Below are 14705 nucleotides of genomic sequence, written 5' to 3' on the forward strand. Positions count from 1 at the left end.
AAACATCGCAAATTACAGTTAAGTATACAAAGAGTTAGGAGGTGGATGCATTTACAGTGGCTGAAATGAAAATGAAAACGACAAATCATTTTTTTAAAGCCTAAAATAATTAAGGAACAGGACTGGATGTCGTGTGCACTCACCAGCCCCACTATTCTAAATTTGTTTCCACCTTCAGAACCTTAGTTAAAATATATTGTTTGTCTAATGGTCACATCTGCTTTAATGGTGACGTTTAATTCTGAAATATTTTCAACTAGTGTTTCTGCATCACAGATTTCTCTCCTTTTTCTCTATACTCTAAAAAGACAACTAAAGAGCAATCAAAAAGGTGTCTGACTTGGCCATTCAGACAATTGCACCCTTGTGGGAATGCTGGAATGAATGGTACAGTGGACACCCCAGCACTATTGACGTTATAAACATGTAAATGAAACACATTAGGGCAGACAATCAATTGTCTGTGAGCACTGCAAACCTGCACTCCCTTTCTATGTGACAGGCACAAAATAGTGTCTACCTTGGGAAGCCATGGTCTTGGAGAAAAAAAGGACAAAGAGTTCTCTTTCACAGAGGAGAAAATGCACCTTAAAAGCACTGGGATAATGCAGATGCCAAAAACTGTTGTGAGGCGAAGAATTTCCTATTTCTTGGAATGAATGTGGGGCTGCTGTAAAAGAATCAACACCCTTCTTTCCACTCTAAAGGGTGACACACATTTTTCTTGGGGAATATTACCAGCCTGTCCTGAGAGCTTGCATCTCAGTCTTCCATGTATTTCCCCTATCTTGGGCAGTTGGCTATGTATAATCATCCATGATTAACTTGTAATGGTTTCCTTATTATTTTTTTCCCTTTTCGGATATGCCTTTTCCAGGCATCAAATGCATATTCTTACAGCAATTAGAAATTCCCCCAAAACTTTCCTTGCGAAGCATGTGCAATAAGCAAAACCAGTAAGTACCGAATGGTCACAAATGGCAAACAGTAATTCAGGCACTAATCTCCAAATTCGCTGGGTTTCTCGAAACTCGGAAGAAAATAAATAGATACGACTTGACACAGAAAACAACCTCCCCTGCTCCATGTCACAGCTCAGCCTGGACATGAATCTGCACCGAGAAAATGTAGCTGGATAATCATTACGCCTTGGCCACTCGCTTTTATGGCATTAATTTTTAATACCTATCTCCAGGTGCTTTTTCTGGAGGTAGCAGTACATTTGTCTCGCTACCCAGTGAGCCAAACTCCCCGAGTAATCTCCTCGCAACGGATTCCCGGCCCTGCGGAGCTGCCCGGGCACAGGAGCGCTCCGGGTGCCCGCCCTACCCGCTGCCACCTGGGCTGCACAGGGAGCAGCTGCCTCCTCACACCCCAGCCTCAGTCTAGCTGCCTCCAAACTTCTCCAGGCAGGGAAGACAAGCCTCACTTCCCACTCACTAAAGGCAGCAGGCAGGCTTGCATATTTTTTCCTTTTTTTTTTTTTTTTTCTTCCTTCCCCCCCTTCTTTTTCAAGTGGGAAGTGAAGGAGGTTTTTTCCCCTTCCTCAGCATCCCTGAAAGGGGGGTGGGTGGGTATCTTTTTGGGAAAGGCTCTGAGCAAGTCTAATCGTCTCTGCTTGTTTGGTCTGTGTTCTCCCTTGGATCAGACGCCCTGAAAGCATTGAACTTTCTCCCTTTTCTTTACAACTGGAAGCGAGGTGGCAAAGGAATCAAAGAGAGCTGTTTACTGAAACTTTGGGGTAAATTAGATCCAACTTTCCCCCCTCCCCTCCTTCCCGGGGACTTTAATTTTATTTTGGATTTTTGAGGAGGGGAGAGGAAAGGAGGGGAAAAAAACCCCCTCAGCCAACAAACGCCAAACCACAACAACACGGAGAGAGGCAGCTCATCAGGCATGGCAGGGCAGGGCAGCCGGCCGGACAGCGCTGCTGCCGGGCCCCGCTCCGCACCGCTCCGCACCGGCGCTGCGGCCGCCGGCGCAGCCCCCGCCTCCGCGGGGCGCCCGTGCGGAAAGGGGGCTCGCTGCCCTCTCCTCCTCCTCCTCCTCTTCCTCCTCCTCCTCCTCCTCCTCCTCTGCAGCCACTTCTCTCCCGAGTGAAAGTGCCGCGAAGTGAGTCAGGCGCTGGGAATCATCTGACTGAACTTCCCGGAGCTCCGCCGCATTCCTGGGCTGCCGCTCCCGCACCTCCCGCCTTCCCCCCCCCCCCCTCCCACCCCCCGTCGCTTTCGGGGTCCTCTCCTTCCCATCCTCCCTCCTGCCCCTCCTCCCCGGGGGGCTCACCCCGCATTGATTTCCACATCGCCTCTCTCAACCCACCCCCCCCGCACACCTCTCCTCCACTCCAGCAGCTCTCATCAACCCCGTTATCTTGGAAAATCCCGAGCCTTCTTCCTTTCTACCCTATTTAGCTCCGGTGTAATTTTATCCAGCCCCGGTATCTCATCCCGAGCCTTGCCCATCCCCGCACACACGCAGACACGCACACAGGCGTGGAGCCCACTAAGGCATTAGTTGGATTATTCTGTTTTGCCCCCGTCTGTAATGTGTCTGGGATTCACTCACACTCCTCTCGCTTCCTCCACGACCATCCATTTTTATATTTTTTTTCGTGGCTTTTAAATTTTATTTTGGTTCTGCTGCGTTTCTAAGGATTTTCTCTCCGAGTTCGATAAGCATCACCGTTTCTGGTGTTATCAGCAAAGACACAAGCTCAGAAGTAACATCTTTTCTACGAATCCAGGAAAGAAGAAAAATCCACTCAGTCCAGATAAATCCTGGGCAATTCCCAAAGGGAAAGGCATTGGATACGTGCTTGTCGAGAAAGAGAAAATGAAAAAAAAAAAAAAAAAAGCCCTAACCAAACCCACCCTCACTCGTCTACCTGCTCCTCAGAACCAGGGCATTTCTCACTCAGAAATGAATGAAAGAAACAAATTAGGGAGCACAAAGAGGGAAGAGGGGACAGACAGAAAGTCGAGAATTATTTCCCCCCCTCCCGCTTCCTCCCCGTGTCTTGGCCAGAGCAAGACACTGAAGGGAGAACTTAGACCTTCGCGTAACCAGCGCACACACTTGAAGTTTGCAGGATCTTTAAGTGGTTACCTTAAAAATCGCAATTAAACTTTCGTCTCCCAAGTGTGGTGGCTTCCCAAGTTAGTGCAGCTCTCTGAAAACACACTTTTTCAGGAAAGTAACCAGAATTTGTACCACCCCAGTCCATACGTGCTCCCAAAGACTTGGCTGCACTACCAGGCTGCGGTCCTGGTGTCCTGGGCAAACAGAGGCGTCCAGCTCTTTATTTTTTTGGGAGGGATGGTGGTGGGGTTTTTTTTTAGGACTCAAATCATGTTGAGAAAATATTAAACACGTAGACGCATCCCTCATCACAGAGCATGTGATGGGTTTAACACGCTAAACTAATAATCTTGCCTGGAAAAGCAAGGAGGCTGAGGAAGAAGAATAAAACCCCCTCAAACACTCAGAATATTCTTTACTGCAAAAGAGCACTTCTGGATGCGTTGCTTTAAATCTCATTCTCTTTTTCTCTCAAAAATGACTGTTTAACATAAGAAAAAAGGCTACTTGACACAAAGCTTTTGTTATCCAGTTGATCAGCAACGTGCTTTAGATACTTGTAAGGGGAAAAAAGCCCCACAACAGACATTGATTTTAGAAAATCAATAACCAACATTTAATAAAAAGAACAGAGGAAACACAAGAGAGGAGAGGGAAACATTACGTGTAATTTTAATGTCTACTAAATTACCCAGAGATGAGGGGAAGGGGAGGTCTCCTCTGTGAGGACCACCTTAAATAATGACAGACACAAGAGTAAAGGGTGGTGGTGAAGGGGGAGAGACTTTAAAAAAAGATAACAAGGAACGGATCCTTGGGAAGCTGCTCGGAATATATTATTTTAGGTTTTTGGTGCCTTTTTTTTTTTTTTTGTAATACTAAGCCAAGCAAATAGATCAAAGACAACACAAAGGGAAAAGCCAGTGTAACATAACGAACAGTTTCTGACTAAAATTCCTCTATCACTCCCCCATATGGCTCGACGCCTCCACCACAACAAGAAAAAGACACACACACGCGCACACACACACACACACACTCACACTCACAAGCTAGAGAGGGAGAGGAAGGGGGGGGGCAGGATCATTTGTTTCTAATCAACATTCTCTTGTCTTTGTGTTTTTTGTTGTTGTTGTTGTTGTGTGTGTGTCCCCCTCCTCCTTCAGCCCCCCTCCACCTCTCCACTTAAATGAAGTAGCTGAGCTATAAGCGCATGGGTTCAGGTTCACACAAATATCTTCCTTCCTCTGGCTCCTCGAGAGGAAAGTTGTTGGAAGTGGGGCCGGGATGGCCATGCGAGGGGCTGCGGGCGGGGAGGGGGAGGCTGGCGGCGGGGGAGCGGCTATCAGCCGGGGGAGAAAGGAAGAAACTAAGGGAGGGACGGGGAGAGACGGAGAAAGAGAGACCCATCACACCAGTGAAAGCTGCCAAATGTGAAATCAGCCCAGAACACCGCGTCCCACTGCGCCCCGGCCCTGCGCGGCCGGCGGGGACCGGGGGAGAGGGCAGCGGCGGACAATCGGGCACCGAGCTCATTAGTATTATTAATTATCAGGGAGGAGGAAGTTTCATTTTCGAGTCCCTAACAATGAAGAAAAAAAAAAAAAAAAAGGAAAAGAAAGAAAAGAGAGGGAGAAAGAGAGAGAGTCGCTAACTCGGTGCCAGTCCGCCTCGGGGTTCTCACGCTGCCGGGTTTTTTTCCCAGGGCCGCCCGCCCCGCTCGCTCCGCGCCGCTCCGCGCCTCCCACCGCCCCGCTCCGCTCCCTCCGCTCCGCTCCGCTCCGCGCCCCGGCCCGGCCCGGGCTGTGACAGCGCCGGGCGAGACAGCGCCGGGGCCGCCCCCGCCTGCGCTCCGGGGCACCGGGAGCTCCGGGGGCTCCGGGACAGCGCCCGCTCCGCTCCGCGCCCGCGCAACAAACTTTGGGGCGCGGCGGCGTCGGCGGGTCCGGCGGCAGCGCCGCTCCCCCCCCGCGCCCCTCCGCTGCCCCCTTCCAGCGCTCCGCGGCCGCGCAGCCCCCGGGACGCGGCGCAGGGAGCCGGGGGGCGGCCAGCCCCGGGCTGCCGGGCGCCGTCCCTCCCGCGCCGTCCCGCTCCCCGTCCTGCCGCCGGCTTTCCTCCACAACCCCCCCCCCCTCCATTCCCCGGGCCGCGGCGGAGCCGGCCGGAAAAGTTTTCCCGGGGGGGCGTCTTACCGTTTTTCCTCCGGGGGTTGGCTTGTTTTCGCCTCTTACACCTGGGGCCATCCGCCATGATCTGCTGCTTCATTGATAAGAGTGGATCAGATGGCAGTTCGCATGGGCTCGACTCCCTGATTCAGCAGCAGCAGCAGCAGCACGCAGGCTCTATGTAACGACCAAACACAGCGACAATGTGGGCATCGGGATGTCCCATTTAAACGCAGGGCGCCAACGGGGACCCCAGTTTGCACCCGAAAAAGAACCCATCCACGCACACGGCGAGCCTGGCCGTGCCGGGGGAGGTGGGACGCGGTCGGAGCGGGCTCCCCCTCTCTCCCCAGCCGGGCAGATTTCTTCTTTATTTATTTATATATTTATTTATTTATTTATTTCTGCTCCCTCTCTCTCTCTCTCTCTCTCTCTCTCTCTCTCTCTCTCTCTCTGTGTGTGTGTGTGTCTCTGCGTGTGTGTGTGTGAGCGCGTGTGCGTGTGTCTCCCTCCCTGTGTGTGTGTGTGTTGCACCAGCAAAGCAGATCAGAGAGAGAGAGAGAGACAAGAATTACATCTCAAATGAGTCATAACTCATGACCGTATGAGGGAATGCACAGCTTTTACAGTAGGCTGTTTGACTCAATGCTAGGCGGACCATTTCCTCCTAAAAGTACTTTAATTTGACACTAGAACTTCTTTTCATGCGAAATCCTACCCTTCTCTTGCCTTTATTTTTTTTCCCCCAAAGTGCACTCCAGCAAAGTGATAAGAGGAGAGGGAAACATGGCTCTCCCCTGTCCTTTTGGGGTAAAGCTCAGCACGGAGACCTCCCCCTCCCCCTAACAACGAGGAGTGTAATTATAAACCTCTGTCACCTTTTTAGTCAGTTTGACAATATTCAGGGTTTCCCCTGTCCCTTAGTTAAACAAAGCTTCAGAGTGTCATTTTTTTTCCTTCCCAGAAAAGAAACAGAAATCAAAACTACCGCTGTCAGAGTTTTCAGCCTTGCAGTTGGGTTTTGGTTTTTTGTTGATTATTTTTCTTTTTTAAAGAAAAAAAACACAACTTGTAAACTTTTAGACCTACTGTGTGTGCCTGTGTGCCCGGGCTGGGCAGGAGGCTCTATCTGTCAAAGGGAGAGAGAGGCAGGAGCGTTTGGTTTGCTGCAAGAACGCTCCTGAAACTCAGTCCATCTCGAAGAAGATGCTGTAGCTTTAAAGATGCTTTGACTTGAGGATTAGTTTAAACAGGGGGCTATAAAAGATGTAACAGATGCAAACTGTAAAACAAGGGCAATTAACCCTTGCTCTCCTGAGCAGGATCCCCCCTCGCCTTCGCATCTATTGTCTTCTCCTGCACTGGGAGTTTTACATAAAACCTAAAAAATTATTACCTGACTCAACAATTTTAATATATTTTTTAAGCAGAGTGAGATATTTTTTCCCTTTTCCTCTTTTCCCCTCCCTTGTGTCTTTTTACTTTACTGGAGCTTCACACCAGGACTGAGCAGTGAAGTGTGTTGCTGTTGGGTCTTTTTATTCTGCCTGAACTCTTCCCTCAGACCTTTGCTGTTATAAAACCTGCTTGGCTAAAAATAAGAAATAATAAATCTCCTAGCAGGTAAGAGGATGGGAAGATTGAGAGAGTGTGTGTGGGGTCAGCGTGTTTACTCACACTCTCCTGCTTGGGATTCTGCTTGGACAGAGGGAATTGGTGGCTCTGTGGATGTGCATATATGTGGCTGAGGAAGGAAGAGGCTGAGAAATGTGCTAGAAACTTTAGTATTTGCCAGTTATTCCCGAGACTGGAGTGGGCAATGGTGGCATCACCGCGGCACATCTACCAGGAGATGTAGCGGGGAGGGAGGACAGGCACCGAGGCGAGCCCGGACCCTCAGCTTGCCTCGGCAATAGGCGTTTTAATGCAAAACGACCAATGGTGAATTCTTTTAAATGCATTTCACTCCCTTCCTTGCTCCCCTGCCTCCCGCAAAAAGTTGACAATAATCTTAAACCTGCAAATTTCGAGAACACTTTTCTTTCTAGAGGACCAGCAAGCTTTTAAAAATATACACTATAATTTTTAAATTTTTTTTTTTTTTTTTTTTTTTTTTTTTTTTTTTTTGCTTTTTGGTAAACGACTTTTAAGTTCCAGTCAGTACTTTCACTTCTTGCTTTAGGCTCCCAGAAGCTAAGGTGTTGCTTCACCCAGCTTCACAAAATAAAATAAAGAAATGAAACCAACTAAACAGACAAAACAGCAAAACTTTCTGTTTGGGGAAACACATCCTTTGCCGGGGAACCCTGCCCGGGGCTGGGGCTCCAGCGGTGCCCGGCCGGGCTGGCTCTGCATGCTCAGGGCATGCAAAGCATTAACAGGTACCTGCAAACTTTCAGAGCTCAGATGTAAAACCTGAAATAAAAAGAGCAGGAGATGGGTGGGGGGATGTTTGAGTTTTTTGTTGGGTTTTTTTTTGTTTTTTTTTTTTTTTTTTTCAGGAGGACGAAGTCCTTTCCTAACACTAAAACTTTTGGTGCTGCGTTGTAAAAGGCACCTCCCGTACCTGGCTGACAGGTAAGGGGAGCAGGGGTGGTGGTGGCACAGCCCCGAGCGCCCCGAAACCGCTCACCCCTTCCCGGAGCGGTGCTGGAGTGACTTCAGGTTTCGGTTAAAAAAAAATTTAAAAATAAAGAAAAAAAAAAAGAGATTTTTTCGCCCCAAGTATAAACAAGCCAGAAAAATTAAAATACTCTCGAAATGAAATAAGCCTGCTGGTGCGTGAGGTGGTCTGAGTAAAAAGAGAAGAGGAGGGGAAAAAAAAAAAAAGGGAGAAAATGGAATTAAATTCCGAACCTACCTGCGAAGTCTTGTTTGTAGTTTTGGCCAGAAATGGTGACAAGAAAAAGCATGAAGAAGCCGCGAAGTGGAGGAGAAAAGGTGAAGGGAGATGCAGCTCCTGGAGAAATTGTAAAAAGCCTTGCAAAGAGTTGTCGGAAGGACCGTTATTCCTGCTGGGCAGGTTAGGACTGATCTCTTTCTGCCACTCCAGGAAACACAAACCTGGGGACGGACTGACGTGTTACGCCTCTTCTAATGACATTTTTTTCTTTTTCTTTTCTGTACGAGCGAGAGGAGAGACCCTGCAACACACGCCACCTATCTTTGTGGGGAGGGATAATTGGAGAGCACCAAACGTGAGCATCATGTGGAAACGTGATCGCCAAGTTTCTCTCTGGGAAAGGATCTGGGATAGATTATACCTTGAAGTCTCCGCGAACGCTTTAGCGGCAGAAATGCAATTCCACCTCCTCCCGCCCGCCCCCCGCCCCGCGCCCGCCCCCCGCCCCGCCGCTGCGCTCCGCGCCGCTCCGCGCCCCGCGGAAACTCACCGCGCCCCGCCACCGCATCCCAGCCCCTCCGGGGTCTGCAGCCCCCCTGCCCCGCGGATGAGACCCTGCCCTTCCCCCCCCCCCGACCCCGACTGCATCCTCTGCCACCCCTGGGGCGCATCCCTGCTCCCCCCCACGGCGCGGCGCATCCCTGCCTGTGTGTCCCCCCCGCTCCCCGCATCCCTTTCCCTCCCCCAGGCGGAATCCCCCGCCCCCTCCCCAGCAGGATCCCGCCGGATCCCCTGCCCCCAGGCTGGATCCCTGCCGGTTCTCCCATCCTGGGGCGGGATCCCTGGCGGTTCTCCCCCGGCGGGGTCCCCCCCGCTCGCCCGCCCGCGGAGCCGGCGAGGGGCCGCATCCTGCCCCGCACCGTCCCGCTCCGCAGCCCCGCGCGGAGCTCTCGCATCTTGCGGCGGGGAAAACTTACCCTAACATAAAGCCTAGAAACTAAACTCTGTTCGGGCACTGCAAATAAGCTCCCTGGCTTGTTTTGGTGCTGTTTTATTTTTATCCTTAACGCGTTTCTTTTCGGGCTTTTTTTTAATTTATTTTTCTTCTTCCCCCTCCCTTTCATTTCAGCACTCATCCAGGTTATTTGAATAGTCAGCTAAATCTGAGGGGGAAAAAAAAAAGAACCACCAACCAAACGTGCTGAGATCTTACAGTCTATCTGTTTTGTTCACAGATATGGATCAGGGGTGAGATGGGCTCTTTTCCTGGCTCTGCTCTTCCTTGGAAGTAGCTGAATGAGCAGACAGCGTGGACAAGTAACGCGTGGGACTGAACTTCAGGGAGGTTACAAGTTTTTCACCTTTTTCAAGTAAGAAAATTAAAATAAAATTACATATATATAAAAAAAAAAAAGAAGGAAAAAAAAAAAAAAGCCCAGACTCCACCTTTGCACTGAAGGGATTGGTTATGCAAATATGGAAGGGGTTTCCTGGCAAATACAGCTTTCTACTGTATGGTTAATTAAATCATCACTCAAAAGCCTTCCAATGTGACGCTTCTGTCGTAATCCAATCAGGTTACGTAGGTCCTAAACAAGAAAGATATTTTCCACATCTGGAAGTCAGCAATTTAGCAAGTACTGCACATTATTAACCAATTCAGAGCCCACTTCCCAGGGGGATAGTTTTTTCTCTTTTTTTGAAGTTTAAGTGTTCTTAACCAACGCTCAGCCGGTTTGTTAATCAAAAAGCTGGTTTGCACCGCACGTAATCGAGAAGTAATATCGAAGTAAGTAAAGGCAGCCCGAGCTGGGGATGCTGAGCGAAGGCGTTCAGCTGCAAAGGGGGCTGGTCCGGCTGAGCCTCCAGCCGCTCATGCCCAGCTCCCAGCACAACCCACAGCCGTTCCTTCCTCTAAAAGAGCTCGAAATAATATCAGTGCAAAGAGAAACTTCGCGTCTTGCCTGCTCGTATGGTCCTTTCCCGAGGTAAACGTGGGGCTGCCCAAAGGGCTGCGTTAAAGAGCTGTGAAACAATTTCCCTGCTCTGACAAGAGTTCAACCTATTACAGCACTTTATTTCTTTTTTCTTCTCCCCCTCCCGAAGAAAACCGAAACAAATGGCACACTGATCCCACACTGCACTTTTACTTACATTAAGCTTAGATAAACTGCTCTTGAACTGTGCGTTGAACGTGTGCCTAAAGCAAGAAGTGGAAGGCGAGCAATAGCGATAGGGATTGCGCTTCAAAATGGTCCTGCTCAGGGAACACCTTCCTGACGGTTCAGCATCGCAAAGGAAGGAAGGGGACCCCCCCCCTCGCCCCCATCGCCCCCCCCCGCCGCGTGTCTTTGCAGCTCGTCAGAGCCACCGAGATTTGCTTGGGATTTTTTTGGTCATCTGTGAGTTAGACGGGACTGGGTGCCCCTGAGGGATGCGGGGGAGGCAGCGCATAAGGGGGTCTCCGGCAGGGGCATCCAAATCCCCCCCCAGGACGGGAAATAGCCACCAACCCTCTCTCTGGGTGTCCCCCTCCCCAACCCCGAGCTGCAGGAGGAGTGAGGAGGGAGAGGCAGGCTCTGGTGGTTTGCTGCCGCTGAAATCCCCAACTATTGCAAAGGTGGGAACAAGCTTCCCTATTTTTTTTTTAATTATTATTATTTTTCTTTGTATTTCTTATTTTTCCCCTGCTATGAGTCATCCTGGCTTTGCTAAAAGTTTTCTTGTCACTGTTCTCTAAATGCCAACATGATTTTCCTGCAGCATGCCTGACTTCTCCATGCCTAAATATACCTGTATATGCAGAGACATATCACACACACACACACATGCATGCACACACACACACACAGAGTGATGATATCTTAATGAAATATATAGCACGGTGCAAATATCTTGAAATCAGATTCAAGTATTATTAATTTGAATTAGATCCTCTCAGATCCAGAAGGCATTGCCTATAAATCAAGGGCAGTCTGGCAATTCCTTAAAGAGCTAAACTGAATTTAGATGCATATGATAAAAAGAAAGAAAAAGAAAAAAGTGAATGCTAATTACTGACTCGCTCGATTTCCACTCACCCACGTTTTCTAGGAGGATAAGGAAAAAAAAAATCAAAAACCCAACCAACAAGTTCTCAAAATAAATTAATCCCATTACAAACTCCTTACATATTGTTCATACATTTCCAGATTAGAAAACGAGAGGATGAACTGGAGATTATGAGAGGCTGCAGCCTAACCCGCAACAGGCAGGACTGCCATCGATGTTGTACCATTAAAACATGTACATCTGCAGCCACACTAAAAAACAAACCCTCAGACCGTGTGATGATGCTCAAGGGCTTTAAGGAACATGTTGGTATTGTCAGATAAACCCTATTCATAATTTTGCTGGCTGTTCTTTCAGCCCTCAATCTCACAGCGTCTCCAGCTCTGAAGTGCTTCAGCAGGGTTTGCATCGGAGCAATAAACTGCTCGGATCTTCGCAGGAGCGACATAGCACCCAACCTTATTAGATGTTATTTTAATGTGGGATGTGGGGGTGTTTGTCGTTGTTTGTTTATTTTTTTTATTTTTAATTTTTGGACGCCGGACATAAACATTTAGCAATCAGCTAAGCCCTTCTGAGATGGAATTTAACCTTAATCCAGGCGATGATTTCCTGCCCTGCTCTGAACTAATAACGGGCGTGCAGCTTCTTTAGGAGATGGAAATAATGACAGCCTATAGATCCTGCCTCTATTGGGGTGGTGCTGGCAGCCCGGCTCCCAGACCCTGCACCATCAGCATCCCCGTGCAGATCCTATTCCCTGCCCTATTTTAAAACTTTTGCAAATCCAGTCCCCCCACCCCATCAGTTTAAAAGCAAGAGGAGCCAAAATATCCTCACGAACTCCAGCTCCCTCCTTGTGTAGAGCTCCCAGTGCTGTGGCTTGGGGATGGTTTTAAGGGCAGTTCTCTGGGTACAGGTTTTTCCTCTTTTCCTCAAGTTTTCCTGTGTGAAAATGAAGAGAGTTAAGATGGGAGCAGCCTGACCCTGGTGCAAACCGCCTGAGTGAAGCCATGGGGAAACTGTCTTGCCTCCTGTCCTCTCAGTGGGTTTCCCTTCATCCACCAAAACCTATCATGACGATGACCCCCTTGTAGATAACCCTATGTCCCCATCCCTGTGTGTGTCTGTAGGGCTGGCCAGGGGCAAATCCTGCTGCAGGGACAAACCCTGTCATGAAAAAGAGGCCGTGCAGGGAGAGACCCCAGAGACCTCCAGGCAGCAAGGTGTGACTGGCAGGGGAGGTGACCAGCCACCAAGGAGGGCTTCAGGGCACAGGTCCTGGAGGACTTGGGCCTTCTGCTGGGGCATTCTGCCATGGTGGCTTTGTGGGGACCTGGTGGCATGGGCTGGGGGGATGATTCATGGCCTTATTTATTTTGATATGTTTGCTTTTTCCCCGGCACAGGATGGTAACGGGGACTGTGTTTTCTTGCCCGTGTGGAAGGAGGAAAATCAAGGAAATAGCAGCAAAACTGTTCTGGCTGATAAGTTTTGACTAATACATTTTAGAGGCTGGTGAAGACAGTGGTTTAGCGCCTCTAAATAAGCTTCAGCTGCTTTGAGGCTTTTCCTTCAGGTCTTTCATTGCCATAACCCTCTAATATTTTCCCCAAAGTGTGGAACCCTTCCTGCATCAGGGATTAAACATCCCCACGTAGGGGACCCAGATGAGATGTGCCCACTTGCAATGGAGCCTGGGGAGAGCATCCTTTCCTCCCCACAGCTCTGCTCCACCGAGGGAGCGGCTCCTGCAAGAACAGGGGCTCCCTGTGGGTTCTGGCTGCTCCTCATGATCAATCTCTGGGGTGCTGAAGCTGTCCTTGCCTCGAGAAGAAATTGGAAGACTGGCAAAAAAGTAAAACCCCCAAACAACCCCAAACCAATGAAAAAAACCCCAGGGTGGATTATTTTCTGCAGTCACCTGTGTTGGTAGAGGATAAGACAGGCTGGAATAATTTTTGTGAGCAGGGAAGGCCCCATGTGGCCCCAAAATGCTGCTGGATACTTTTTCTCAGTACAGGTGTCCCTATAAACTAAGATTTGAAAGCAAAGCCTCTATTTTTTCCCATTTCCACATGGAGGTGTGGGCACAGAGGACAGGAAGAAAGGGTCAGGGAATGACTCTCCCCCCAGCTGCTGCTGAGGTATTTGGGAAGAAACCTTTTGAATCAACATTCCCAAAGTTTTTGAGTTCCTCTGCGGAAAACCCATGTAGGGATAGGATATGAGCCAAAAGCAAGGGAAAAGATTGTCTGGCTTTAATTTATCTATCCCTGGGCATTTCTAACAAGCAGATCACTGTAATATTTAATCTTGTGCGAGTCCCTGCACGTTAAAAGTGAATCTCCCTGATACGTTTTTCTTAATTTTGTCACTTATAGAGTTGCTTCTGACAGCCTAGAGCTGCTCAGCTCCTGTTCACAATGTCTGTCTGTGTGTCTGCAGTGGGAGAACAGCATCCACAGGACCCCAAACCTCTTCTCACACCGGGCAGAGAGCAGTGAGCAGCGAGCATCCTCCATCTGCTGTCCCGCACCGTGAGCTGGAGATGCTTTTTCCTTCTCTTCTGGGATCAGTGCTGAAGTTCGGCCACATTTCTTGGCTCAGTTGGCAGTGATTAAAATTCACGGCTCACTTTTGTTTATAGTTGGTTGTTTACTTTGTTGAATTTTTAAAAACTTGTTAGAATGCAATTGAACACAGATTCAACAGTATTTAGGCTTGAAAAATAAAGATGCATTAGAAAGATGCCTATTATGCTTCAGAATTATTAATTGACATTTTTATGATGAATAATTAATCATTTGAATAATTTTCGTATCTCTGATCTGAACACATATTTGCATATCTAATGTCTGATTTTAAATGTGGTTTCTTTAGTTGCATTCTCCCAGGACAAAGACACGAAGTAACATCCTAATGCAAAACTTTTTTTTTTTCTTTGCACTCGTAAAAGTATGTTTATTGAAATGCAAGTTCCTATCTAGTTATGAAGCTGTTAATAATCTATGCATGACATATATGCATTAATAAGACGGTGAATCTTCTGGATATGAGCACATTTAGGCCTCGTTTTCTTAAACGCAGTGGTGAGGTTTCCTTTAGTACATATATGTTACTTAAAGCCATGTGGGGTTAAGCTAGGAAACCATAAAAGAATATCTCAGACACACAGCATTCCCGTCTTGTTTATATGACACTTAGTGAGAAGACCAAAGGTTGTTTCAACTTGAGGTGTTTGAAACATCAAGAACTTTTAATATAAATTTCTCACAGCGTCCTCACAGCGATCCAACATCCGTATTTTCTGGTTGTACTTCAATGTGCCTCAATCATAGACCTCAAGGCCCTGCCTGCTCCGAGCTGGTGGCAATAAAGGAACAACTGAAGCTGCAGATCAGTTATAAGTTGGTCAGCAAAGAGGTGCAAGTGATGGTGCTTGTTATGCAACCCCGCTCAGCACTGGGTTGGTGTGAGCACAACTCAGCCACAGGGGGAACAGAAAGGAGGAAGGGGCAGCTGGACAAAACCAGAAGTCAAAAGGTATAAAAATTAAATAAAAGAAT

At 48.5% G+C, this 14705-nt stretch overlaps 1 protein-coding gene and 1 long non-coding RNA gene across 2 annotated transcripts in view; one reads left to right on the forward strand and one right to left on the reverse strand.

Moving 5' to 3' along the window:
- Positions 1–8202, reverse strand: part of ZEB2 (zinc finger E-box binding homeobox 2) — a 115106-nt gene extending 106904 nt beyond the window's left edge. The window contains exons 1-2 of the mRNA XM_064661657.1: positions 8104–8202; positions 5271–5420 (exon numbers count right to left, since the gene is read on the reverse strand). Of these exons, the coding sequence (XP_064517727.1) occupies positions 5271–5343 (73 nt within the window). The 5' untranslated portion in view covers positions 5344–5420; positions 8104–8202. The remainder of the gene's footprint in view (positions 1–5270; positions 5421–8103) is intronic.
- A 146-nt stretch (positions 8203–8348) lies between these two features.
- Positions 8349–13958, forward strand: LOC135417457 (uncharacterized). The gene is made up of 3 exons (XR_010432044.1): positions 8349–8440; positions 9321–9455; positions 13585–13958. It is a non-coding gene; the product is annotated as an uncharacterized LOC135417457 (long non-coding RNA).
- Positions 13959–14705: the final 747 nt, after the last annotated feature.

This window comes from Pseudopipra pipra, chromosome 7, assembly GCF_036250125.1.
Source record: "Pseudopipra pipra isolate bDixPip1 chromosome 7, bDixPip1.hap1, whole genome shotgun sequence".
NCBI classification, from domain to species: Eukaryota; Metazoa; Chordata; class Aves; order Passeriformes; family Pipridae; genus Pseudopipra; species Pseudopipra pipra.